The sequence below is a fragment of the Bactrocera tryoni genome, chromosome 1, assembly GCF_016617805.1.
Source record: "Bactrocera tryoni isolate S06 chromosome 1, CSIRO_BtryS06_freeze2, whole genome shotgun sequence".
NCBI lineage: Eukaryota > Metazoa > Arthropoda > Insecta > Diptera > Tephritidae > Bactrocera > Bactrocera tryoni.
The window spans coordinates 69,100,530-69,128,454 of NC_052499.1; the positions used below are offsets into that span (position 1 = coordinate 69,100,530).

At 37.2% G+C, this 27,925-nt stretch overlaps 1 protein-coding gene across 1 annotated transcript in view; it reads right to left on the reverse strand.

Annotated features, from left to right (window-relative positions):
- Positions 1-27,477, reverse strand: part of LOC120770755 — a 129,795-nt gene extending 102,318 nt beyond the window's left edge. The window contains exons 1-2 of the mRNA XM_040098344.1: positions 26,607-27,477; positions 3,101-4,285 (exon numbers count right to left, since the gene is read on the reverse strand). Of these exons, the coding sequence (XP_039954278.1) occupies positions 3,101-3,182 (82 nt within the window). The 5' untranslated portion in view covers positions 3,183-4,285; positions 26,607-27,477. The remainder of the gene's footprint in view (positions 1-3,100; positions 4,286-26,606) is intronic.
- Positions 27,478-27,925: the final 448 nt, after the last annotated feature.

Here is a 27,925-nt window from a genome sequence, read left to right on the forward strand (position 1 = left end):
AACTTTTGCGTTAAGCGAATATTTTAGATTTGATTTACACAATCTTTACATAATTATCTGCTTTTTACACATTTTCCGCAAATTTAAAAACCAACAAATTTTTGATTTCGAAACGTTTGATAATATTAGAAGTTTATGCTAAATTTATTTGCAGTATTTCTTTGTTTCATAGTTGGAATCTAAAATATAGTTTTCTCACATTTTAAGTCTTATGAAGAAAAAAATTAAATATTTTTTGTATTATAGACGAACTCCGATGATACAGAGCAAAAGGTGCTTCACTGTTGCATTGCACTTCTCTGTGAATGAAGCTTTATGATGAAGATTTTATACTTGAATATATTCTCCGTACAATGATCTTCGGTCGAACAAAAATCAAAAATTGACGAAATTCATTCAAATGCGTTTAAAGATAAACCGATCGTCCGTATTGACTATTGAGAGCTACACTTTAAAATATTTAAAATATCCATTTATTAGTATCTTACTATATGTTTAAAGCTGTAGACTATCGATATTGGCAAGATTTGAAAGTTCGAAAGGTCACATTAGGTTTCAAACTCAAAAGTTAAAGGGTTATGTACAGCTAGAATTTTCAAAAAATCGAAATTTGAAGACGAGCTTTTTAAATATAGTTTTAGTAACTAATCGAAGAATTTTTCTCACCGATAAATATTTTTTTATAAACATTTTAAATTTGATTTTTTTAATTTTAGAGGAACCAGATCAAAGATAAAGTGGTCACCGCAATATGTCTTTTTTGAGAGAAGCTTCCCGAAATCAGCTGTAGTTCGCTTCCAAATATATATTTTTATTAATACTAAGTCTTAAAATACATTTTAAAGATACAAATTTTTGGATCATTAAATTTAAAAGTTTTCTCAGAAAAAAATTGTGGAAAATTCTATTTTTTCGACCTTCTAACTGTTTATAACCCCTTAAATGAGAAGTTATCTGTAATCTTATAGGCTCAGCTTAAAAGTTCTAACTCTGCTCTAGGCTAATCGAAGTGAATTTTGCTCTGTTAGGCAGGAGGAAGCACAGCTTTCCTAGTGAATCAGAAAACAAAGAGCATCCAAAGTGTAAAATTTAATTGTTTTGTTTCGAAATATGTTAGCCGTGATTTTATGGTTTTTTGCAGACATCTTCAACTGATGAAAAGATTAAAAAAGTATATGGTGCTTGAAAATCGTCATCCAAGTATTAGAGAGTAGGCAAGAGAGCTCAACATTTCTCGCGAGTCCGTTCAAATGACTTTGATGGATGGATTTTGGGTATGAAACGCCTTCTTGCTCGGCTCGTTTCGATAAAGCTGAATTTTTTTCAAAAAGAGTACCGTAAAAAGGTCTTTTTCGACATGCTGGATCGTACGAATTCCGATCACACATTCATGAAGAGCATTATAACTGCCGGTGATACATGGATTTATGAGTTTGACATGCAAACAAGTCAACAATCATCAATCAAACCATGCCAAAGCCGCTGAAAAATCAAGTTTAGGATCATTGTTTTTCTATATTTGAGACTTGGTGCTTTATGAACTTGTTCTAAAAGGACAGACGCCCAATAAGGAGTTCTATTTGGCCGTATTGAGGCGTTTGCGTGTGAACATCCGTCGAAAACGGCCGGAATTGTGTAAAAACAATTCATGGATTTTACACGATGCTAATCTACCATCGCGTCTAGCCACAATTGTGACCAAATTTAAAGCCAAAAACGCAATGAATACCATCGATCAGCCATCTTATTCAACAGGAGGCAAATCTCCGCGTGTTTTTTTCTTGTTTCAAAACTGAAATTCCGCTCCGTGGAACCCGTTTTCAGTTGATCGAAGAGATAAAACAAAATTTCTTGCAGGCGCTAAAGGCAATCGCTTCCGAGGACTGGAAATATCATTGGCATAAGTGTTTAACATCTGGTGGAATTACTTTGAAGGCAACAAAATAAATATTGATGAATAATTAAATATTTTGCTTTTTATTTACAATTTCCGGGTATATGTATGTATGTATTTTACAGGGTCTTCATTGTTTTCTTCTAGATGTTAGATTAATAAATAAAGTTCTATTTAGAATCTTAAAAAAGGGTTTGTATGGAAAAAAAAGCAAGCTTGTGATTAGGAAAAGTTTCATTATAACGCATGAAAATAATGTTAAGGGACTTCAACACCAGAAAGTCTGCGTGCGAACAAAGAAGTTTGAAAACAATTGAAAACTTTTTCTCCGTTTGAAAAATTAACAAGGGTTAAAATCAAAAGATGCCAGACAGGTAAAATCTAAAGAAAGAAATGTAATTCAATTATCCGAACATTGACTTGAGAGTTTTCCAACAGCTAACGGAAAAGCCAACCATTGTTGGACTAACAACGAAAGGCCGATTGGCATTAGCAGACGACTCTTATGCGCAAAATACAATATGTTTCCTGTAACAGCAAATTTCAATTCCATCAAACGGAAAATCTACTTAATATTGACTTAGCAGCGTATGGAAAAGTCGCAAGCAAACAAAGCTGTAATATTTTACTTTGCCATAATACTCGACTTAACGTCCTTTTGCAGGGTCCCCACCAACAACTTCGACTAATATTGTTTACAAAGCAGCATTGAATTGCGCTACTTTAAAACTCCTGCCCACACACGCCGCTCAACAAATATGTGAATAATTCATTGTGGACGTTTATGACGCTGGATTGCCATTGCAGCAGGGTATATATGTACATATCTAGGTATGTGGGTATATTGCAGAGGACACCCACCGCATCAAAAATACATTAATGTGCAGATAGATGTCAGAGTTGCGCATGAATTTTTCATTATAAGCTACGTAATCTCAACCAGACGTAACGTACATCACATATAGGTAAGTATACATACATATATTTGTGTATGTGTGTAAATATGTCTTAGAAACATTTATGTGTACAAGACTTAATAGTTGTGGGCAGATTTGTATGGTTTGTGGTGAATGTATGGGATAATGTGTGTACATACATACATATGTACCATATGTACATATATGTACATACATATGTACATATATATGTTTCTAGTTAGGCTTGTATGGACATATCGCTTTGTATTTGCTCGATGCGACCACTCACCTGGTAATTTTAATGGTGTTGGGCTTGCCATGTATTCCTTGTGGGCCATTAGTAGCACAATGGCGACAATAATTAAATTCATATTTTCGAATTATGTTTGCAAATTTCCGTTTCCAATACTTCTGCTTCTGGCGCTGCTTCGCATACAGTTCAATAGCCCTCACTGGCCGCACTTTGAATGGCAAATGACGGAAATTTGCTGGCAATAGATACGTACGACTTGCGTGCTTTATTATGGTTGTTGTTGCTGGTTTCGTAAGTGTTCTACTACAAACACGTTGTTGTTGTTGTTGTTGTGTATATTTCTGTTCATGTATTTGTTTATGTTTTTGCTTTTCTTGGCTTTGCTGTTGCAGTGACTCTTGCTGCTGTTGTTGGGCAACTCGTTGCGGTTGTTTTTGTTGTTGTTGCTGGTCTGGAACACAAGCGGGATGCGTGCTCGCTTGTTGCTGCAGACTTGCTAACGTCGTTAACACACTCAAAATGCAACCACTAACACGACACACTTGACCAACACAATTTTCATACTTGATTGAGGCGTGGCCGTCATTGACGTAGTCCTCGTCGTGGTCGTCGTCGTTGTCGTCGTCGACGGCAGCGGCGCTGTTGCCGTCGTTCACGTTGTGGTGTTGGCAATTGCCAATGTCGTAGTTATTATTGTTGTTGTTGTTGTTGTTGTTGTCGTGGCTGGTCCTGCTGTTCCTGCTGCTAATGCAATTGCTGTTTATACTGTTTTTGTTGTTGCTGTTGCAGTTGCTGTTGATGATGTTGCTGCTGGTGTTGATACTGTTATCGTTGGGACGATGTTCTTGCGTCGTTTGTTGGCAGTAGATTACAACCAGTTTATTTGGCAACATCACCGTTTCGAACACGCCAAGCACATGTCAGAAATGCAAAAAACACACACAGAATCACACTCACGAAATTATTTTATAACAACAACAACAAATGAATGTGAGCGCGTGTGCGGTATTTTTATTAGCGTTGTTGTTGTTGTACTCGCTTAAGTATTTGCTAAATTTCAATTGCTGTAGGAAACAGAAATTTTTTTGATTAAATATCACAGGAGAAATATCGTCGAATATTCATACAAATGCGTATGTATGTATGTATGTATCTATTTCTGGTCAATGTTGGCTTGATAGACACTCTCTTCTTCTAGCGTTAATATACATAAACAAGCAGCTGAAATTAAAGAGAAAAATTTAAAAATTAGTTTAAATTGTTATTTCTTTCAAGTATAATACTAGAGCAAACTACAACAATAAACGTAAAATATATTTTCTGAGTAATAATTGACCCCTGCTTAAGCTTATATTACTTATTTTTGCCAATTATTCTTATTTTTCATTCTATTTACTAGTAGTAACTTTTGAAATAGCTTCCCCTATATACTTACAATGTCGTTTTCTCTCATATAATGTCATATAGCTTGCCTTTAAAGTCTTATTTTGCCAAGATTTTTCCGTTTTATAATAAGCATGTGCAAAACCCAGTCATCATAACTTTTTGACGACTTTTTCCGACTATTGAACCCACCTTTATTTAGTGTCGTTAAATTAAAGTGCCAAATTAGACGCTAAGCAAGGAATATTTTGTTGCCTGCAGGTAGATAACGAATGCTTTTGTATTTAACCTTAACTGATATTAAACTTAGAAAAAAATCTATTAAGTAAAACTGTAATTTACATGGATATAACGGCTGAGTTACGTTTGACGAAGAGATCTTAAATGGTATCAATCTTTTTGAATCAATATCTGCAAAAGACATAGGAGTAAAAGAAGTTTATAGCTCTTTTGAACATAACTCAACAATTTTTTAAGACTGTCACAGGTAAAATAGTAACTAGAGCACCTCATATAGTAATACAGTTCCTCCTGGAGATACGCTTATTGTAGAATCATTTATCCTGCAACACAATAATGCTATACGCATTCAAAGTCCACAGAAAACATTTTGGAAGTTTCTATCAAATGAATAATGTTAGAATTCCCAAGTGTTCTTTACGGCAAAAGAAGTTTGGGAAAAATGTTCAGTAAAGCCTTGACGATCTTGGCAGTATTTTCTGTAACTATTACAAATTAATCTATAAGATAAAACATTGTAAATTTTTTTCAATGAATCTTAAAAGTATACATATTAATTATAGCTCAGCTTTCTAGAGCTTTAGTCAAATAACGGGCGATCCAATTAAAGGTACTTTTTTCAATAGTCTTTTTTGACAGAACACGTGTCAAGTTGTCATGTTATTTTTGTTCAATATTATATTGTACGCCTGAAAAAACGTTCTGTAAAGAATGTGTATCGCGCGCTTCGCTCAACTTCTGGTCAACATAATCGGCCTACAGGATATACTTTGCACAAGACCATCACGCATCTTGAGAGCCAGCATGCATTATTAGAACAGTCCACCTCCAGCACGCAATGAAGGAAATTTAGCGGCCGGAGCAGAGAGTAAAGACTCTCCACCATTTGGCGACATTCGGAGCAACTCGGACTGACGTATGGAACGACTTGATCTTATATTCTGACGAGATCTTATATTGAAGGCATACAAAATACGGCTTGTGCAAGAACTGAATCCGTTCGACGTTCCCAAGCAACATCGCTTCGCTCTAAGGGCTCTTGAAAAGTTTCAAAAAGATCAGACGTTTTCGAACCAAATTTTGTTCAGCGATGAGGCCCACTTCCGGTTCAATGGGTATATAAACAAGCAAAATTGTCGCATTTATGACGAAGAGCAACCTGAAGAGATTCAAGAACTGTCATCATCTAGAAAAACAAAAGTTTGGTCCATATTTCTTCAAAAATTATATCGTTGGGAACGCAACGGGCCAATGACGATCATTATCGCGCCACGCTAACCAACTATTTGATGCCTGAGATTGAAGCTCGTGATCTCGGTCACATTGGGTTTCAACAAGACGGCGCCACTTATCACACATCGCATCAATCAATGGATTTATTGAGAAAATCCTTCGGTGAGCAGATAATTTTTCGTTTTCATCCGGTCGATTGTCTACCAAGATCATTTGATATCACACTGTGAGACTTTTTCATGTAGGGATATGTAAAGTCTGAAGTCGATGCGGAGAATTCCTCTACGATTCAGGCTCGAACGAGTCAATAAAAATTAGACTCAAAAGATGGACTATCTGACAGGCAGCAAAAACTAAATGCTAATAAACATTTCCCACTAAATTTAAAGTTTCTGTGTTTTTCTTTTAAAAAAGTAGGGAAGCTCGAAATGGGCCGCCCTTTATTATTCAGGTAAAATCTAGTGGAATTAAAAAATATATTATTTTGATTCGATATACAAAGATGAAAATATCAACTAATTGCAGGCCGAAAACCCTTGACTCGTCAATACTGAAACCACTAAACGTCAGCAGTAAACCCACAATTAAATAATCATAAATTTCATCCCTAATAAACAACCCCAACTGGTTAGGTGTTGAGCTACAGACATACAGATATACATATACTGAACTAATAATGAAATAAAAGTTGCGAAAAGTATGCCTATTAGGTGCTTAGACGCGCTAATTAACCCACCTCGAAGTGACTACATTCACCAACAACACAGCCAAAAAGTTGGACGGACGTATGAGTAACGCAACAAACGCAAATGAAATAATAATAATAGTAAAGTAAAACAAAAAAAACAGGCGAGAGAAATGTGTGTAAATGTGATGAAAATAAAAGTAAACGATTAAATGCATAAGTAGAAGAATGGGTAGAAGTAATAACTGTCACATTGCAACAATTAATCCATTACAGTCAACTCGTGGCCAAGCCTTAGCCAACTGGCGAGCACTTCATGACATATCCTACTAGTATTGTGTATGTGTGTGCCTGTGTGTGCGCATATTACACACCTCAATTCATTTCGAGGAAGATACTTACCTATGACTGATATTTCTATATATGCATGTAGGTATATAAATATGTGTGAGCGTTGCCGCTCGCCCATATGTCTAATGCGCGTAAGTGTTATATACACGTGTGTGTGCCTCGTTAGCCACTCGTGAAGCGCAGATAGACGCGTAATTCCCGTATAATTGAGTACAAGAATAACCAAACTTATCCGACGGATACACAGCACCGCACAAAAACAGCGCAACCGCATGGGCATACAGAAGTACCCACATATACATATACATACGTGTGTGTGTTTAAATGTACATGTACTCATATTATATGCGCGTAAGTAGAAAGAAGCTCACGTTGAGCCGAACTGATGTGCGGTGCTGTGGCTGTTGCATTAGGTATCGAAGCGCTGGTGGGACGCTGATAAAGTACATACGGGCTAGAATGCTGGCAGCTGGGAGCGAGCGAAACCCACCTAACAAGTTTGAAGCCAACAATCAAAACAAAAAATCATCATCAAATCGTCGTGCCAACCAAATAACTAACAAAGCGAACAGCCAGTCGGTTAGGCTATACCTCACACACACACCACATACATACATATAGACAGATAGATACAACCAGCAATCGCATATTAGACCATAGTGGAGTCGTCAGCCAGCAGAAATGCATGGAAGATGAAATCGGAAAGCCATATACCATAGAAGAGTACTACCATCAATACGAACACACACACCCCTGGAAAGCTATAGAAAAATGTACAACTTTGCAGCCTTAGAATCTACAGCTAAATGTTAGGGTGAACCTAGAACTAAACAAGTTAAAAAATATTTTTAAAACCATATATTTAGACACAAATTTCCTATATTTGTGTTTTTCGGTTTTTGCTCAATGCCCCGGCTCAATATGCAGCGCAGTGATAATTGCAGTAGCTCAAAAATGCTAACGATATTTAAACCCTGAGATACTCACTGGTGGTGGCACATGCCTGCAGATTGCGGCTTACAGATCGAAATGACTGCAGAAAATGAGAAATGAAAGGAGAAATCCACCAATGAAACAATGTGGCAACTCTTGCAAATGTCCCTCACCAAAAAGGCAAGTTGGGGGTCTTACGATATGAGACACCGGAAGTGGTATCCTTATAAGGCCGCAGAACCCATTGATATTCACGTCAAGCGCTGACATCCTGAAGAATGACTACTTCTCATGAACTGCATAACAGTACTCCGCCTGGCATCGCTAAGCAGCAAAACTATCAGAGTAACTTAACGTAACCTTCATAGCCTAGTCTGGATATATTGACAAAGACAATGCTACAATCTTCGAATATATTGTTCAGATCAAACCTCTATAGCATATAGCTGTCATACAAAGCTACTGAACTCTGATATCTCTATGTACCTGTGATGGATATTGTATTTTCGGTATAGTTACCATTTTTTTCTTTTAAGAAAAAATCCCCCTCACCTTCTTCTTCTTTTTGATTGGCGTAGGTTATAGCGGGGCTTACAACAGCGCGCCAATCGTTCTTCCCTTTCGCTGCTTGGCGCCAATTGAAGATTCCAAGCGAAGCCAGGTACTTCTCCACCTGGTCTTTCCAATAGATTGGAGGTCTTCCTTTGCTTCCCCCGGCGACTACTGTGTCAAACACCATCAGAGCTGGAATGTTTTCATCAATACGGACGACATGATCTAGCCAGCGTAGCTGCGGGCTCTTAATTATCTGAACTAGGTCAGTGTTGTCGTATAACTCGTACAGCTCATCCCCGCACCACCGAATGCGATATTCGCCGTTGTAATGCGCAAAGGACCATACATCTTCCGCAGAACCTTTCTCTCGAAAAATCGCAACGTCGACTCGTGAGTTGTTGTCATCGTCCATGCCTCTGCACCATATAGCTGAACGGGGATGATGAATGACTTATAGAGTTTGGTCTTTGTTCGTCGAGAATTCTCAATTGCCTCTCAATCCAAAGTAGCACCTGTTGGCTAGCCTAATTTTGTGTTGGATTTCGAGGCTGACATTGCAGTTGGTGTTAATACTAGTTCCAAGATAGACGAAATTATCTACAACTACGGAGTTATGACTATCAACAGTGACGTGGGAGCCTAGTCGCTAGTACGATGAATGTTTGTTTATTACAGGAGACATTTCGTCTTGCCCCATTTGCTTTGCTTCCTTATCCAGAACTAACGGCGCGGTTGTTGAAGCCAATGATATCAATAACATCGGCGTACGCAACTGTATGCTCTTATAGAAGATGGTACCTTCTCTATTTAGTTCTGTAGCTCGTATAATTTTCTCCAGCAGTAGATTGAAGAAGTGGCAGAGTCGCCTTTTTGAAACCTCGATTGGTATCGAATGGCTCGGTGAGGTCCTTTCCAATCCTGACGGAGCTTTTGGTTTTGCTAAACGTCAGTTTACACAGCTTTACGAAAGCAACGCTACAATCTCCAAATATATTGTTCAGATCAAACCTCTATAACATATACATAGATGTCGTACACACTTACTGACAAGATTAAGATCTTTTTACACCCTTTAATAATGTAAAGATACAGTTAAGATTTCTTTTCGTTTAAGATAAAATAACCCATATCCTTTGAACAAATCGTGTGAAATTATGTTTTCGTTAAGGAAGTTTTTCCCGGTCTCGTCTATTTTTGTAGCATTAACTTTTTGGATATTGATATTTTTGAAGAACAGGAATATTTCTTAAATTTAAGCTAAAAATCCTACCTTGCAGAGATATTCTTTCACTACTTTCCCCGTAAGTTGGATTTTTTTTTTTGCTCACCCTATTGTGTATGTATGTTTGCATTCGTTTGCGTGCTCTGGAAGGTGTCTCTAGGTGTTCGTGGTGTATTCATTCGTATAGAATGAAAGAGAAGCGCGCAAATACAAAATGATTTTCATAAAGGAAGACGAAATAAAATTCACTAACGACGCGCAAAACGTAAAACAAAAACGAAAACAACAATAGCAAAAGCAAAAACAAGAAAAAGCCAACAAAGCTCAAAACATTTTCCGACCCAAGAGCGCTTCGCTACAAAAACGCTAACCAACAAAACGCTGCGCTATTCATTGTACATATGTATATGTGTGTAATACATGTATTTCTGTGTGCATGTATGTATGCATGCGTGTTTGTTTGTAAGCATATTCTCGTTGTTTGTGGCGCTCTAGTAAAACTTTTGGAGCTTAGAGCGTGGAACGTGGAGCACGAAGCGAAAAAGAGCGCGAACGCAACAACATAAGCGCGAAAGCATGCGCAGTGCCTTACTGTTTACGCGATTCATGTACTACATGCACACATACATATAAATTGACTGTATATATTTACATGTAGCAAATGGTGTAGAGATAGCTTTGGTGGGTTGTTGGGTCGGTGGGTTGATTGTGAGGCTGTTTTGTGAGTTGTTGTTTGCCGTGCGGTTAATGCTGCATACAAATACATATACACATATACATATATACATACATAAGCATAGATATACATACTATATTTGTTCGTACTCACAAACTCCGCCACTCGCTGGCAGGCGCTGCAACAAAGTTGGGAGTTCATGGTAACTGCGTTTGCTGTTGTTGGAGCCAAATATACATATATGTATATGAATATGTACATATGTATGTATGTCTGTGTTCGTAGGAAAGTCTGTATATTTGGAGATTTGCCGAGTTTTAAGTTGATTAAGAAAGCATTGCAAATACTCGTACTGATGATTATAACATATTATTATTGCTGTACTTCTCTGTTTGTATGTATGTGTGTGTGTATTTGTAGGGGGTATCTTTTTATAATGTGCTAACTTACGGGCTTATGTAAATATGTGCTAATGTGCTGCTTAAAATAGATATGTATGTACTTACTAACGTATTTATGTAAGCGCTTTTGATTATATAAATTTAAAAGAAATAAAAGCTTAACATACATATATACATATGTATGTAAGTATGAAGCACATACATATTTGACGATATTTAAAAGTTCTTAACGAAAGAATTGAATTGAAAAAGAATTGAAATTTTATTAAAATTATAAGATTTACATATTTAGCATAACAGTATTTAGTTTTTCCATTAGAAACAATAATATTTTTAAACAACAGGCAATTTGTTTTGCATCAACCAAAATTTAAAAATTGTTAATTTCATATTTAACCAATAGCAAAAATTTTATTTTTTCATAATTCCAACAATTTTTTTCTAAAAGAAATACATCTCACTAAAATAAAAATCAAAAAAATTAACAAATAAAAATATAAATAAAATTATTCTCAAAAATATTCTAAATTTTTTCTGTAAACCAACAATCATAAGGGGGGTCTCTCAAACGAGGCTGTTTTTTTTCTTTTCATTGGGGTTACGTGGCGGGTCCCAAACCCAGTCCTTTTTTGGCTATCCTGACAAAACTTGGTCCAAGACCATAAGTCGTGAGCTTCTTGAGCCATATTTACAGCGGCTACGTTGGCTAGGCCACGTCGTCCGAATGGATGAAAACACTCCAGCTCTAAGAGTAATCGACGCAGTACCCACCGGAGAAGCAGTGGAAGAGGAAGACCTCCACTCTGTTAGAAAGACCACCACTCTGTTAGAAAGACCAGGTGGAGAAGGACCTGGCTACACTTGGAATCTCCAAGTGATGCTAAACAGCGAAAAGGAAGAATGACTGACGTGTAAGTGGTGTTTACGCCAATAAAGAAGAATTTGACAATATTGTATTACTGTAATTTTTTCATTCTCAATAAAAAAACATTAAAATCAAAAAGAAATTATCTTTAAATTATTAGGCAAGTCATTCACTTTAAATTTAACCCCAAAAACTCTCAAGAATGAGTTGTTTGGATAAACAGTCATTGGAGGGTGAGACATGTTATTGTTGTTGTAGCGTTTATCTAATCTCCGCTTGTTTGACAATGTTCGGGTTGATTATTATCGAAATCATCTAATAGTAGGCTCGGGAAACGCGTTCTTTGGACGGTATCGGACCATAGGGAGAAGGGTGTTATATCAGTGGCATTAGCTGGACATGCAAAGAGGTAGTTAGAGTCGTGCGGGTACTCGGCGCTGGGTGAAATTGAAAAGTTTTAAAGGACGCAGCTTGTGGGACAGTCTATAAAAGACGATTTTTGAGAATAAAAAACCACTACTGTGTGAACGGTTCAGAATTAATTAAGAACCCAATAAAATTTTAAAACAAGAAATTTAATATTGAAAATCAGTATTCTCCATACACCACGAAAAATTGAGAAAAAGGGGGCGGTTTAAAAAAGTTTGGTGGTTTTTGGCCTGCCAACACTGATAGGTCATTGTATGAAGAACTAAATATATATGTACAAGACTTGTGAAAACAAATGAATAGCAATGGAATCATATCATGGATTAATAGCGGCGGCTAATTCGAAAAATGCTAGGTGCTACTTTGAACTAAGTAAGCAATGATTATGAATTAATTGTGAAGTCCTCTCCCGCCGAACAGAGACCAAATTTTACAAGTCCCTCATAATTACCGTCTTGCTATATGGTGCGGAGGCATGGACAATGACATCTTCTGATGAGTCGGTCTTAGGAGCGTTCGAGAGAAAAGTTTTGCGGAAGATTTATTGTCTTTTGCGCCTTGACAGTGGCGGGCGTCGAATGGAACGATGAGCTGTACGAGATATACGGCGATATTAGCATAGTTTGCAAATCAAGAGACAGTGGCTGCGCCGGCTAGGTTATGTTGTCCGAATGAAAGAGAACAATTCAGCTTTAAAGGTTTTCGATTCAGTACCCGCCGGTGGAAGCAGAGGGACACTTCCATTCCGTCGGAGAGATCAGGTGGAGAAGGACCTGGCTTCGCTAGGTACCTCGAATTGGCGAAAAATAGCGAAAAGAAGAAACGACTGGCGCGCTGTTATTAACTCGGCTATATTTGCGTAAGCAATGTCTACGCCAGTAAATAGGAAGAATACCTGATCGATGATGAACAACATTGTGAAGATCAGAGAAGACTCTCAAACCGTTTTTTCTTCAGACAATTCTACACTAACTGCAGATAGGTTCGTCAAAGGCTGGCTGTTTGTCACGATATTTTTGACGATATGGACGTAAAACAAGTATTCAGCGAATTGCACTGATTTACAGTTTCAGAAACATATTGATCCAACAAATTCAGTTGAGTTTAGTTAGGTCAGATGATTGATTCGTCAAAATGACGCGGATCACATTTAGAATGTGAGGAGATCACAAAGTTATTCAATATCACACACATATCAATCACATATCAATATAAAATATGACTCACCCTGTACCTACAAGGACTTGCTGATTCTATCTTTTTCTGTTTCAAATAACCGAAAATTAAATTTATTTATTGTATATAATTATCCATTCGAAACTCTTTACGTTAGTATTAATTTAGCCACACATGTTAAAATTGAGTTTAATGTGGCATGAATTGATTTATCTTGTGAACTTTTTACCTCAAATAGCTGCACATCAGTGTATTTCAATTTTATTTACTTTATGACTTAACTTTATTTCCTGGATTTATATTTGGGCATAAATATGGTTTTTCTAATGAATTGGCTTTGCTTTATTTTCCCAAATGTAATTGGCATCAACTGAAAAATCGACAAAGTCATAAAGAAATAGAAAAAAATTATTTGAAAAAAAATAAAAATTTACCAAAAATAATTATTTTTATCTTCCTATTTTTATGTTTTTCTATGTAGTTTTTACCGTCGAAGGTGACTCTTTAATTAACGAAGCATTAATTCTACATGCATACCTAGAAGCAAATCACATAATAAAGTATATATATGTACGTAAATGTATATATGTATATAGTACGAACTACAGACATATGTATGTATGTTTGTATATACATGTACATACGCACATATGTATTATTATTTTGAAGAACTCCACAGTCAAAGTTCGTTAAAAGCGCCTTTAAATAAATCGCTTTAAAATGGTAAGAAGCGTAGTAGAAGAAGAATAAGCCAAAAAGATGAAAACAAACGCATTGATGATCTCATGAAATTGCGAGTATTCTTCCCTCATTTCTTAAGCTGGCCTCATTTCATATTTAAGTATTTGCTCGGAATCGGTGTTTCTTGGTTGCCATTAATTAGCGATACAAAGCTAAGAATATTTATGTATATGTGCATATGTATGTGTGTATGTATGTGTCTGCCTAATTATATACCATACTTAAATTTGTATGTAAACGGATTAATGTAACGCTCGAATTCCGCAATTATAATCTGTGCACATGTTCGTTTGCCTTTGTCGATGCAACAATAATTGAAGGGGGGAAAACTGGTTTATAATCGAGACTTTAAAAATATTTAAATGACGAAGTTAAACTTATGGTGGTTAAGTAAGAGCAGCACATTTCACATACTTTAGCTTAAGAGTAAGAAGAATAAATCGAAGAGTGCTTAAGCTATTGAGGCTATTTGAAAAGGAACTTTTCTTCAATACTTTACTTAAAAAGTAAAGACATCTCTCGACGAACAAAGACCAAGCTCTATAAGTCCCTCATTATTCCCATCCTGTTATATGGTGCAGAGCCATGGACAATGACAACATACAATAAGTCGGCGTTACGAGTTTTCAAGAGAAAGGTTCTGCGGAAGATTATGGTACTTTTCGAATACGACAGTCGATGGGATGATGAGCTGTACGAGATATACGACGACATTGACATAGTTCGGTCTGTTGTAAACTCTATAAATAACCGGGTGGCTATAAAGAAGATGAAGATATAAGATTATATATGAATACCGATTTCTACTCAAAATTAAAATTATCTTATTTTTACGAAATTGAGCGAAACAGATACTGTTGAATGAGTTTTGAATTAAGATACAAAATAAAACCATACACTCGAATAAGGAAACAGCATTATCGGTCGTATAATTACTAATAATAATTTTAAGTAGCCTTTAACCAGAAAACTCTCAAAATTGCATAAAATTTCCTCGAATCGTTCCAATTTAAGTTGTCTCTACCATATTTGTTTACAAGGTGTGTTCGGAAAATAACGGAAATTTTTAAATGTAAAATTTCGCGGGCTTGGAGAGTCCAATTGACTCGTTAGAAGTGTTTTTATGAATTTGTCGAATTTTATTTATTAGAAGCTCACACTTCTTTGCTTGTTCGTGAATTCTTGGTCAATAAAAATACTGCGACGATGCCACAGCCTCCATATTTTCCGGACATGGCTCCATGTAAACTTTTCTTATTTTCAAATATAAAGAGTACCTTAAAGGTCGATATTGAAGATAGATGAAAATCGCTGAAAAGCTAAAGATTATTCCAAAAACCGAGTTTGAGAAGTGTTTCGACGGTTAGAAGAAGTGTTGGCATAAGTACATAATATCAAAAAGGTACTATTTAAAGACGGCAACATTAATGTAGTCGAATTAATAATTTTTTTTGGAAAAACGAAAATTCCCATTATTTTTTGAACACAACTTTTTTTGTATTTCTTGTACTGTTTCATCGCTTTCTGATCCACAGCTATGGCTTGATAAACAATACGACATACGTATCTGACCCAACATATTCAACAAGCAAATACTCAATTCATCACAACAGTACCAGCTCAGCCGGTATTGAAATACTAAAGAGCACTTATAAAAAATTCATTACTAAAATTGGTGATTTTGTCGAGAAATATAGTCACATTTGCTTTGAAAATAATGTTTTTTCTTTGTTAGGCGGCAAAATTTTTCAGTACATCTGTAGGTTCCCGAAATAACAAACTTCGATTGGAACATATTTTTCTTTTTGAAAGTATCCGAATTTGTAGCATATCACATACATTTAGGAATCTTAGGATGGCGATTATCCCTAACCAGACGTAAACCATCCAATCCGATAAAATTTCATATTTTGCTAATTTGGTAGGATTGTCCTTCATTACTATGCCAAATATGAGCGCGATCTGTCAACCAGTTTTTTTACAGCAGTTCTTTAAGTCGGAATTGTCTAAATTTATCTAAAGTTTTGTATTCCTAACCAAATTCGCGGAATCGTTGCGAACGTTGGAAACTGCTTCCGGTGATTCAGTTTTATCACAAGCCTACCAGTGGTTGAAAGCCTCCAAAGACGGTCGAGAGATCGTTGAAGGCATACCTCGTTCTGGACGACCTTCGATCTCTTCAATTGATGAATATATTAAAAAGGTAAAAGATATAGTGCTTGAAAACAGTTAAGCAATTGTTAGAAAGATGGTAAGAGAGCTCGACATTTCTCGCGAGTCTGTTCGAATGATTTTGGTGAATATTTTGGGTATGAAACGCGCTCAAGTCGAGCATGTCCCGATAAAAATGAGTTTTTTTTTTCAAAAAAATACCGTAAACAGGTCTCTTTGGACATGCTTGATCGTGCGAAAACGAGTCGAAACCAAAAAAAAAAAAAACAACCCCAAGTGAAGGTGATGCTCATGTTTTTTTCGATATTTGTGGTTTGTTGCATCATGAATTTGTTCAGGGGGGACAGACAGTCAATAAGGAGCTCGTGTTGAGGCGTTTGCGTGAGAGCATCTGTCGAAAACGGCCGGTATTTTAGAAGAATAATTCAAGATTTTTAAAATACACCATCGCATCGAGCCATGATTGTGACCGAATTTAAAGCCAAAAACGCGATGAATACCATCGATCAATCACAGCATACAGATATCCTCCGAATTATAGCTAACAGAGTACGAAGCCGAGCAAAGCTATAGATTTTCTAGCCTTACTTATCTGAGAGAAAAAAAAACAAACTTAGCAAACACCTGGCTTTAAATTATGGGCCTGTCCAAATATACTAAGCAAGACTCTTCCGGATGTTTAGTCAGTTAAGCTGCGCTCAGTGCACTATTAATGCTTGATAGATTTTTTAAAACACACCGAAACCGAGTCATTGTAGTGCTCTGCAAACACTTAATGTGATTATATTTATTACCCTGGGAAATCATAGTCAATAACTCAATCAGTTGGCGCATAATAATAATAATTTTTGTTGACCAAAACTTGACGCTTTCGCAAGTCCAATTTGCGCTCACACGTAATGACATTAACTTGAGCGTTATTTATGCGCCTCGTATGTGCCACGGTACGGAAATGTGCAAACGATGTAAATGTTTACAACTTCATTTATTACCGTCCGTCGTCGGCGGCCATAGACAGGCGAATCAAACAAGCAAAAACTATTTCACGTGCAACGCGGCACGAGGAGGCGAGGGACTGCACTAATAATATTATTATTCACTGCGCTTTCAACTACACTCTTTTTCAGACTCCAACAACGGCCTCCTGTTTAGGAGTACGTGTGTGGGTGAGTGTGCTTAGTGGCATGCCGGTACTCAATGAATTCGCCTCCTCTTGTCTTTCGCACATTTTTTTCTGTGTGTGTGCTCTTGGTCCAACCATTACCCAACCTTTTTATCATAGTTAAACACTGAATATAAAATGTGCTCGTCGTCGGCGTTCGGTCGCCACCATCAGCGCCACTGCAACGGCTGCTCTGAGTTTGACGCTTTTAAACGTAAAACAGCCATTTACATTGTTGTAGGCGAATTTGTTTGCTGTAATGGGGAGTCGGCTATAAAATGCTCATAAAATTCTTTGAAAGTAATAAATTTTACTGATTTCTTATAGCCTTTGCCTATTTCTATTTCTCGCTCGTTATTGCCCACGTCGCGTCGCAACGAGTAGACAAAAGGCGGCGAAGAAGAAACTCTAAAAATTGCAAAATTACTGTTGAGCTGCAGAAGTGGCAGGAGGCTTGTGCATGGAAGAGTGTTGTTGACAATGCCCGCGCGACAAACACTCACACTGCTCGGTCGCCGTAGACGAGCGTGGTGGAGAGTACTTGAGAACAATACTGAAAAGAACAATCATTGATTTTCTGTCACACATAAAAGTTGTTTTGAATTATTAATTAATAAAACGACAAACAATGGACCGACCCGGACCCGGTGATGATAAGTTGATAAGTTCAATTGTGACAAACGGCTGGCAAAACAAAGCGTCAACAACGGCGTAAACGAAGGAAACGAGCACCAGGTATGCTGGTAGTGGTCGCCGTGTCAAAGTGCGCATCCATCTCGAGCCTTTCGCAAAGTTCTTTGTTAATGTATTTGTGTTGATTAAGTTACCTGCAGGTAGGCAACCTTACAAGCACTCACATAAGTATATATCAAAGTTTTTGTTGTTAGTTATGTAAGTGGTCGTAAATAACAAATTACAAGGTGCTTGTGGAAGTAAATTAGGTCATGTGACGGGGGCACATACATAAGGTGGGCATCTGTACCTGCATCGACCAGATTTAAAAGGATCAGGAGACAGGTCTTCAAACATTTGCTTTGGAGTGAGACGAGAGTGTTACCCGACACTTCCTGAAGATTTTCTCAATCGAAAATGATGCAACTTTCCAAGCAGATTTATACAGTTTAGTCTTCGTCTGTCTAAAGTCCTCCAATTTTATATACATAGTTCTTACGTTTTGTTTTTAGGTCAGTAGCTGCTAACGACGGCCTTTTACAACGGTGTTTAAGAGTACATAGATCAAATAATACTTTGATCAGCGCCCCAAATAATAAAGCTTTTTTCTAGTATTATTTGGTTTCAATTGGTCAGGTTGAAGGGACACCTTTTCCACCTTGGTCGGGTCCGAGGCCGACCCAAAACTTCTGGAATGCTGGCCGCAGTGCGACTCCACGCTGAACTGAATTTTCTGATTTTAGCTGATTTAAACCACAGCCACCTCGAATCTCCCAAAACGGCCAAACCCAATGAGCATTCCCCATTCCCCATTAAATTTTAAGTTTATGTGCTTTTTCTTTAAAAACAAAAGTAGGGAACCTCGAAATAGATCACCCTTTATATTGACAAAGTTAAGGGTTTAGGTACGTAGGCGACCTGATTCGCAAGTCCCGCATAGCATAAAAACTGACAGGCATAATTTTAAAGGAGGTGCATCTTTAGCGAATAGAATGAGCCACGATTGTTATATGCAATATGACAATATATTTTGAAGATTCATCTGACGAAGAAAATACTCTATCCCCTTTATTCACAGTTTACCGACAAGATCCTACCTTGAAATATCAACAGCCTCTAACCAGACGTGCACATACATACATACGTCTCATCAAGAAATAAATCAGATCTTCAAGTTAGAGACTTGAGCTCGAGTCAGTAAATTCATCCACCAACCTTTTTATTGAGTTTCGAACCATTTGTGATGAAGCTCACTACCAACGACAGTCGGTCAAAGTTGGTTGAATAGAAACGGAGAATAAGCTAAATATTTCTTCAAAAGATCATTGGAAAGCGATGCTGCGACAAAAAGTCCTTCCAAAATGTTCTCACAATTAATAAGTAATCAGTGCGTTTTACTAAATATTTATTTTAAAAATACACCTAAATAAAACACAAAAGACGCCGGACCTGTTTGCTAATATTTATATACACACATTATTTCTAATAAAGTTAGAGTAATTTCTCGGACACTGCTTGACTTCTCGCCCAACTCACCATCGGACGAGCTTGTGTGCATAGTTGGTCGGCATGTTAGAAGACACGGCAACGTGGACCGTCCTGCTGGTTGTTGCTTGTGCTCCGAAAGCCAGTAAATGGGCACGTGTAAGTTTGTTAACCAATTACAGTTTGAAAAGTGGGAAAATGAAACGGTCCACAAATCCTCTGCTCATTACCAATACGTTCAGCGTTATATGCATATACGTTTTCGTGAGTGTGTGTGTGTGTATGTGTGGTAGTGAATGTTCGTGCATTTACTTAAACAGACAGAGCCGTCCGTCAGTTCGTCAACCAAGCAGAAACGGTAATTACCAGCATCAATTTCATTTAATAACAGATTCTTTTCTCATTCTCATTTCCCCTTTCTTTGTTGACTACGCGCTGCGGTGCTGCGCTAGCACTTTTTCTGCCACGCACATACACACTCACACGCATATGTTTATACCCTCACTGCGGTATGTTAAGTTTGCTACGAAATTTATAACACCCAGCAGGAAACATTGGAGACTCCTATAAAACTTCTGCTTATACTCGTACTTATGATGATTTAGCCAAGCCCGTTTGTCTGTATGTAGGCGAACTAGTCTCTCAGTTGTTGAGTTATCGCTCTGAAATTCTGCACACGTCCTTTTCTCCTCAAGAAGCTGCTCATTTATCGGAAGTGCCGATATCGGACCAATATAACATGTAGCTTTCATACAAACTGAAAGATCACAGTCAAGTCCTTGTATGGAAAAGTTCTGAACCAATCGTTACAATTCTTTAAACACTCTAAAAATAGGTTCCTTCTGCGTCGATGCAGCACTGCCAGCGCGATTTTCAAGCATTGAAGGCGTCACGGAAGGTATTCTCCAGAATAGCCTTGAGAACCAAGGTACATGCTGCTTGGATCCCCTCTGTCGTCTCAAAATGCTTGCCTTTCATCGGCCTTTTCAGGCAAGGAAACAAAAAAAGTTCCGGGGCTACATCTGGCCTGTAAAGCGGATGCGGAAGCGTTGGGATGCCGGCCTTGCGTAGGTAGCTGTTCGCAAGAAAGGCGGTATGAGTCGGGGCGTTGTCGTGGTGCAACTTCCAATCGATTGCGATGCCTTGTCGGAACTGATTGACCCTTCGTTTGAGTCTCTTGAGGACTTCCACGTAAAACCTGGCGTTGATTGTTTGTCCAGGAGGAACAAATTCATGGTGGACGATGCCTTTGATGTCAAAAAAGAGAATGAGCATCGTTTTCATTTTGGATTTGCTCATTCATCAGCGACCTATTCCTGCTAAAGCAACATCTGGGTAAGCCTGCTTGATCATATCAAACGTCTCTATCGCAGATTTACCGTGTTTCACACAAAAATTTAATCGCGTATCTCTGCTCTAATGAACGCTGCATTTTCGGCTTGCACCACTCACAGAAATACGTCGCGCGAATATGTTGGTCCTGACTGTCCAGGTGCTCGGAGACAAGTAACCAACCGCTCGTTCGTTAGCTAGGAACGCCCTCTACCGAATCCAGTCGGTGCGCGCTCCCTCCGAAGTACAGTCGCGGAGGAAGAAAATCAGTACTATTACTTTCCGGGAAAACCCTGTATTTGTAGCTGCCATACAAACTGACCTTCCCACAACAGTCGGGTCTACGTAACCGGAACGGACCCGGATTTTTATTTGGCCGAGGACTGTCAAATCGGCACAACCGATCAAAATCAAGTTCCTGATTGGAAACTTTTCTATTTGTAAAGGGTATTATAGCTTCGTTGTAACCGAAGTTAACGTTTTTTCGTGTTTTTGACTTTAACTTGGCGCTGTTGATTTTCCATGTTGAGCGAAAAGCATTCCACAAACACACTTACGTATATACTTAAGGTGGTTTTTAGTTTTTGTAAATCTTGATTGTTGGCGCTCCTCTATTAATTCCACCTTTACAGCGCAGCGCCGCTTCTTAAGCTGCTTGGCCTACGCTTTTGCATATTTGCTTTTGTGTCTCTACTTATTAACGAAAAAACTCATAGACGGCGCAAACAACAACAACAAGCACGGTGTGTAATACAAATAGCGAAACGGTTGACGTTTCTGCATTGCTGGTTTACAACAGCAACAACAACAACGACAACAACATCAGCTTTGGCCGCGGCTATGAAGGTGAACCACTAACACTTTAGCAATTTATTTTGTAAAGCCATTTTTTATGTTTTGTTTGCTGTTGTTTTTGTTTTCCAACAAACAAATAAGGCAGCTTGTCGCGTATATCTACACAGGAACGCATAATTTTGCCATTTACGTTAGGCACACGTGCAGACCCACAAACATACGCACACAAACAAATATACGCATTCACACACACACACACACATACATTGACATGCGCTTTGACGCCGCAAACAAATGCGCAAAGTAAAGTAAGTATGTAATTAGCCGTGTGTTAAGTGTAATTTTAGCAGTCACTGTCGCATGTTTGTTGGTCAAATATGATACGCACGCTGAGGCAAGTGAGTAACTAAGCTATTATTAAAATAGAAATATGATGTGCATCTTTTTCATTGCCAAACAGCAAACATATGTACGTGCGAATATACACATGTACTTATTTGTAACATGGGTATTTTGTGTTGATGCTGTGAAGCCTTGCTTTTTAGTCTCATTATCTGGAGGTTTACTTATTTTAATCAAAGCAATTGCCCCCAAGAACCGCAGATGCATTTGATGGCCGTCTCTAAGATATGTTAAAACTCGAGGGCAGCCTCAAGCGTATCCGAACTGACTGCAAACAAGAAACATAACAAAGCTCCCTTAGATGTTATCCTTTCTTTTTTGAATATGCCATTGAGTTAATAAATTTTATCATTTGAAAATATGTAAATTTCTAAGTTTAGGTGTAGCTGGTAAGATCACCTATAAAAGGTGATTTTTAAGAATTTTTCTAGAAAAAAATTCTGCGCATGTAAAGTTTTAAAAATTTTGAGATATATTTATACATAATTATGTAATTATAATTGATGAATTGTGAATGAACTTGCAAGAATCACAGTCAGCTAAATACCTTCAGGTGTTGGCAATATTGGAAAATGTAACGAAACGGTTGAACAGTGTCGTTTGGCATTTCATAATGGAAAGACTTACACCTTGCGCATTTTACGTCAAGATCTTAAACTGAAAGCGTACAAAATACAGCTCGACCTTCCCAAGTGACATCACTTCGCCCTATGGGCTCTTGAAGAGTTCCAAGAAGATCCGACGTTTTCGAGACAAATTTTGTTCATAGATGACACACATTTCTGGCTCAATGGGTTTGTAAAAAAGCAAAATTGGCGCATTTGAGACGAAGAGCAGCCTGAAGAGGGTTAAGAGCTGTCATTTCATACAGAAAAAACATCGATTTGGTGTGGTTTGTGGGCCTGTGGAATTTGAAGTTTCTGTGTTTTTCTTTAAAAAAAAGTTGGGAGCCGCAAAATAGATCACCCTATATGTGAAGTAAAGTCTATTATTAAATTCTATTATTAGTTATATAGGGGCTAAGTCAAATTTGCACTAATTTTATACATTTTACGTACAAAGATACAATATTATTAATAAAACAAGCTCTCTCATATTGGTCCATATAAAGTCAATCGGAAGTTCGAAAACCTTTATATTAGGTATATGGGGTCTAAGGGAAATATTGATCCAGTTCAACCTATTTTTGACATTCAGACATACTATTATCAGGAAAGGACTTCCTTTGAATTTCAATTATATAGCTAAGACATTGACCGATTTTTTCGGTAAAAAGCCAACTATATGTACTGGGGTCCATACCTGTATGTTCGGTACCTAAAATTTTTTGGTTTGAATTCTGTTATATGGGAAATAGGCGTGGTTGTAGGCCGATTTCCTCCAATTTTTCACTGCAGTATATATGAAGATAATTTTACACCGACTCCTATAAAGCCTTCCTGTACTGGGTGTAAAATTTAGGGTCTCTGACGCATTTAGTTATTGCGCATGATCATGAAAAAACCAAATCGAATATTCAATATTACACGGTGAAGTTTTGCTATAGGAACTTAAAACATTCCCGGATAGTTAAAAAAGTTTTGCTAAGGCTATAAGCTATGATCCATAATGTCGAGATTCATTCCAGTTAGCATTTTTAGTAGATTCGTTTCTAGATTCGATCATATCACATACATACAAGTATATCTGGTTTACTATTTACTTTTATTTATAAAATATGTGCGCTCGGACTTTAAAGTTCGTTGAAAGAGAGTTTGTAACTTTCTGCTTTAAGAGAATACGGAACGGCTAACTAAAATGCATATATGTATGCATGTTAAATTCCTTTTTGCTTAATATTTTTTTTTGTTTTTTATTCTTTTTGATATTTCTGATCATACCGACACCGCTGCAGTGATAGGCGTCCTAACTGGACAATGTTCCATTAGCATCCACGCGTGGGGCTAAACATTTTGGGGTACGTAACTTGTCAAAGTTGTAGAGAGGAAGATAAGGTGGAAGCATGTGGACACTTTCTCTTCCACTGTCCGGATTTCGCCAGACTAAAGTTGAAGCAGCTCGGTTGCCATACTTTTTACGAACCCGGCGAATCGGCTGGAATTGATATGCGACGATCTTTTTGATACATTGTTGATAGGTGTTCTGGGCATTACAAAGGATAATCGTTTAGAGCAGTCCACTATTATTTGCGGCATCAACAGAAATCAGCCTAATCACCTAACCTTACCTAATATAAGGTTCAAATTGAACAGCAACAAAGTCTAAACGTAGAAATTCAACAATGCCTCTGAAGGCTTGAACTATTACAAGATAAGATAAAAAATATGCAGCTTGATTGGGAACTTAAGTGTCCATATGAAGAGGAAATTTAACTTTATATTAGACCTCAAGTTATTCAGGAACTTTCAAAAAAATTTGTGTAAGGGTCGGATACAAATATAAAAATAAAGAAGAATACTATGTACATGTCTAGAATTCTACTTGAATTCTTTTTTTTTATTCTACTTGTTTTGAAATTTTATGAAATGATTCTAACAATGGTATATTCCGCTTCATAATTGATTCTTAATACGTTTTATGATAATTTTTAACAGTTTCATTATCATAAAAGAAACTTTAGTCGATAACAACGCGTCAGAAATCAAAAAGAAACAAAGCTGTCAATTGTTTAGCATAAAAATGCACCAAAACAGCTTAATATTAAAATATTAAAAACTGGTAAAATTTATTGTCCAAGTATCATACTCAAAAAAGTACTTTTTGATTTCTACACGCATGATACAAGTATAGATTATGACAGTCTTAGATTGTTACTTATTTGTAGTTCGTTTGACAGACGAATGGTGGTCCCGTGACGTCATAAATGAAGACAAATGTTTTGTTTAAAATTGCTATTAAAATTTGTTTGTGTTGGATCTTCTCATTCTTTCGTTTATGATATAGCAAATAGATTCTATAGTTAGGCGTCTTGGGTCAATTTCTTAATAAAATCATTCCCGACAGAGCTATAGTCATGATGGAGATGTAAAAAGGAAACCAATTGGTCGGATTCGGGAACGCAATGGAATTGGAAAATCTAGGCAGCAGTTTAATAAAGCCATCTACTGAAGAATAAAAGTAAAATTAATTGCTTTTCAAAAGTGTCGAGTAAGTATATGATAGAAGTTCTCTCGGAACACCAATAAATCGTATACTCATACGATTATTGGAACCTGAAAGCGATGCATCGAAATAAAGGCCTTGTGTGAAAAATCTCAACGTTTAAAAATTTATGAACAAAGCTATAATCTAACTTTATTTATTTGTTGTTTTTCTCCTTTTAACCGCCTATTTGTCTTTTGAATTTCGCGGCTATGTATAAAGCGCTAACGAACTCGTATCTGGCAATACTATACATCTTCGAAAGGTCTTGACGTAACCTACAAAACGACGCTATGCAGGATTAGTTTGGATATTGGGTTCAACAGTTATAGACGTGTAAACATGGAGTTCACTAACGCCGAAATTCGCGCTATTTTAAAGTTTCCCTTTGTTAAAGGCAAACCCGCTAGAGAAACTTGACCTATTTTTGTAGCAAATGGTGACTGGCGACGAAAAATGGATCACGTACGACAATATCAAGCGAAAACGGTAGTGGTCGAAAGCCGCTGAATCGTCCCGAACAGTGGCAAAGCCGGGATTGATGGCCAGGAAGATCTTGCTGTGTGTTTGGTGGGATTGGAAGGTAATCATCCACTATGAACTGCTCCCATATGGCCAGACGCTTAATTCTACTATCTACTGCGAACAAGTGGACCGCTTGAAACAGGCGATCAACCAGAAGCGTCCAGAATTGGCCAACAGGAAGGGTGTAGTGTTCCACCAGGGCAACGCCAGACCACACACTTCGTTGATGACTCGTCAGAAGCTACGGAAGCTCGGATGGGAGGTTTTATCGCATCCACCATATAGCCAGGACATAGCGCCAAGTGATTACCACCTGTTCCTGCCGTGGCCAACGTCCTTGTTGGTGTAAAGTTGAACTCAAAAGAGGCTTGTGAAAAGTGGCTGTCCGAGTTCTTCGCAAATGAAGAGGAAGGCTTCTACGAGGGGGGTATTATGAAGTTGCCGTCTAGATGGAAACAGATTATCGAACAAAATGGCGCATATTTGAACTAAATCCGGCCACTGCAACACTTTTTATAAAGCATTGAATAAAGAGCAAACAAACAGAAGGGAGATATTATATATATACATTTTTTCATTTGTTAAATTTAAAAGTGTTGATTTTTTCTTTTGTACTAAATTAATCACTTCATACTCTCGTCTTTCAAAATCAATTGTATATGATCTTCGACCAATTTCAGCTAATTTAAACTTCTATATTAAGAAACAAAACATTTGACTTTGAAGTATATCTCTTAAGACCATTGGCATAACTTCAAATTATCAACATATGGAAATGCTTAAAATGCCATTACTCCAAAAAAAATGGGAAAATACCACGCTGTAAGAAATGAAAGAAACAACTATGCATGTTATAAAGGAAGTTCCCTTTCAACTTATAGTAAGTTTGGCAGCCATTTGTTCTCTCGCAGTAAACTCCACTATGAAGTTATTCGTCGTTGCGGTTGGGTTTAAACTTTGACTCACCTCAATACTTTTTTTATCAGCTGCTGCTGCGTATTCTGCTGCGTTTTGTATTTTTAAGTTTGTTTGGTATTGTTGTTATTGGTTCTGCTTTTCCTATGCTCAATTCGTTGATTTGGTTAATGTTGCCTATGCGGTGCTGCTGCTGCTGCTTCCTTTGCTATTGCTAATGCCGTTGGCTTTGTTGTTACTGTTGCTGTTGCTACTTCTATATAAGCGACCGCTGCCACAACTAAGAAACCTGTTTTTCACAATTCTTCTGCTATTCACTTTTCGCATACACTTTTATACACATACAAACACACACAAATTGTATACACATATACACAAACACACGCGCGTTCACACACACAAATTTCGCACTTTTTCCTTCTTCGCGTGCTTCTTCTTCTATCAATTTGACTTCTTTCGATTTTACAGATTCCAACTCGATTGCAAGAATTAAATCTATTGCGTTAGTTTTTCCGTTTTCCGTTTCGTGTTTGTACGAATTTTTGCTATTTTATTGGCCGAACCCGAAAAACTCCACCATAAAAATATCTTTGATTTTCTTATTCGCTTATAACACTTTCTGCGAGTACTAACGTAAATTTTTCACTCTACAACTGCTACATGTACATATGTATGTATATATATACATATATACTAGCCAATATGAACGTTTGCGGGCTGTTGCTTTATATATAGGGATTAAGCTGGACTTGAATGCATTTGTATAAATACACACACATATATATTTATATAATTATTAATTATTTAATTTTTATATTAATGCGAACGCAAGGAAAATTTTACACTTATTTAAAAGTGAAGGAACAAATAGTGACTTCTGTCGTGAACACCACGTTCCCCCCTTATTAACTAACAAACACCAAACGACCGTTCCACGTCGAGTCTATCCGATGACTACTGGTATCCAACTCAAACAGACTGACTATTGCTCCAACACACGCTTTGTAAAGGCCAAATAATATGATTTTTCCAATTGCTCTCCAGTGCGTGCGCGCTCATAGTACACTCTCTGTGATACGCGCCAGAGAGAGCAGTACATTTGTTGTTTAACATCCGCCAAGGTGGTTGAGAACGTAAGCCAAAGCATAAAAAAACCGTAAACAACTTTTGGCCAAGAGCACCTTCTACTCATGACTAATTTTTACTGTATACAAACGCACACAGGCATACAAACACTCAAATGTACATAGTTTTTTACATATGCCAGTAGAAACATCCAACAATAACCTTTATTTATAACAGCTGTTTTTGCTTTTGTTTTTAGCATTTAAAACTATAATGTATGTATAATTTTTATTTTAACATAAAAC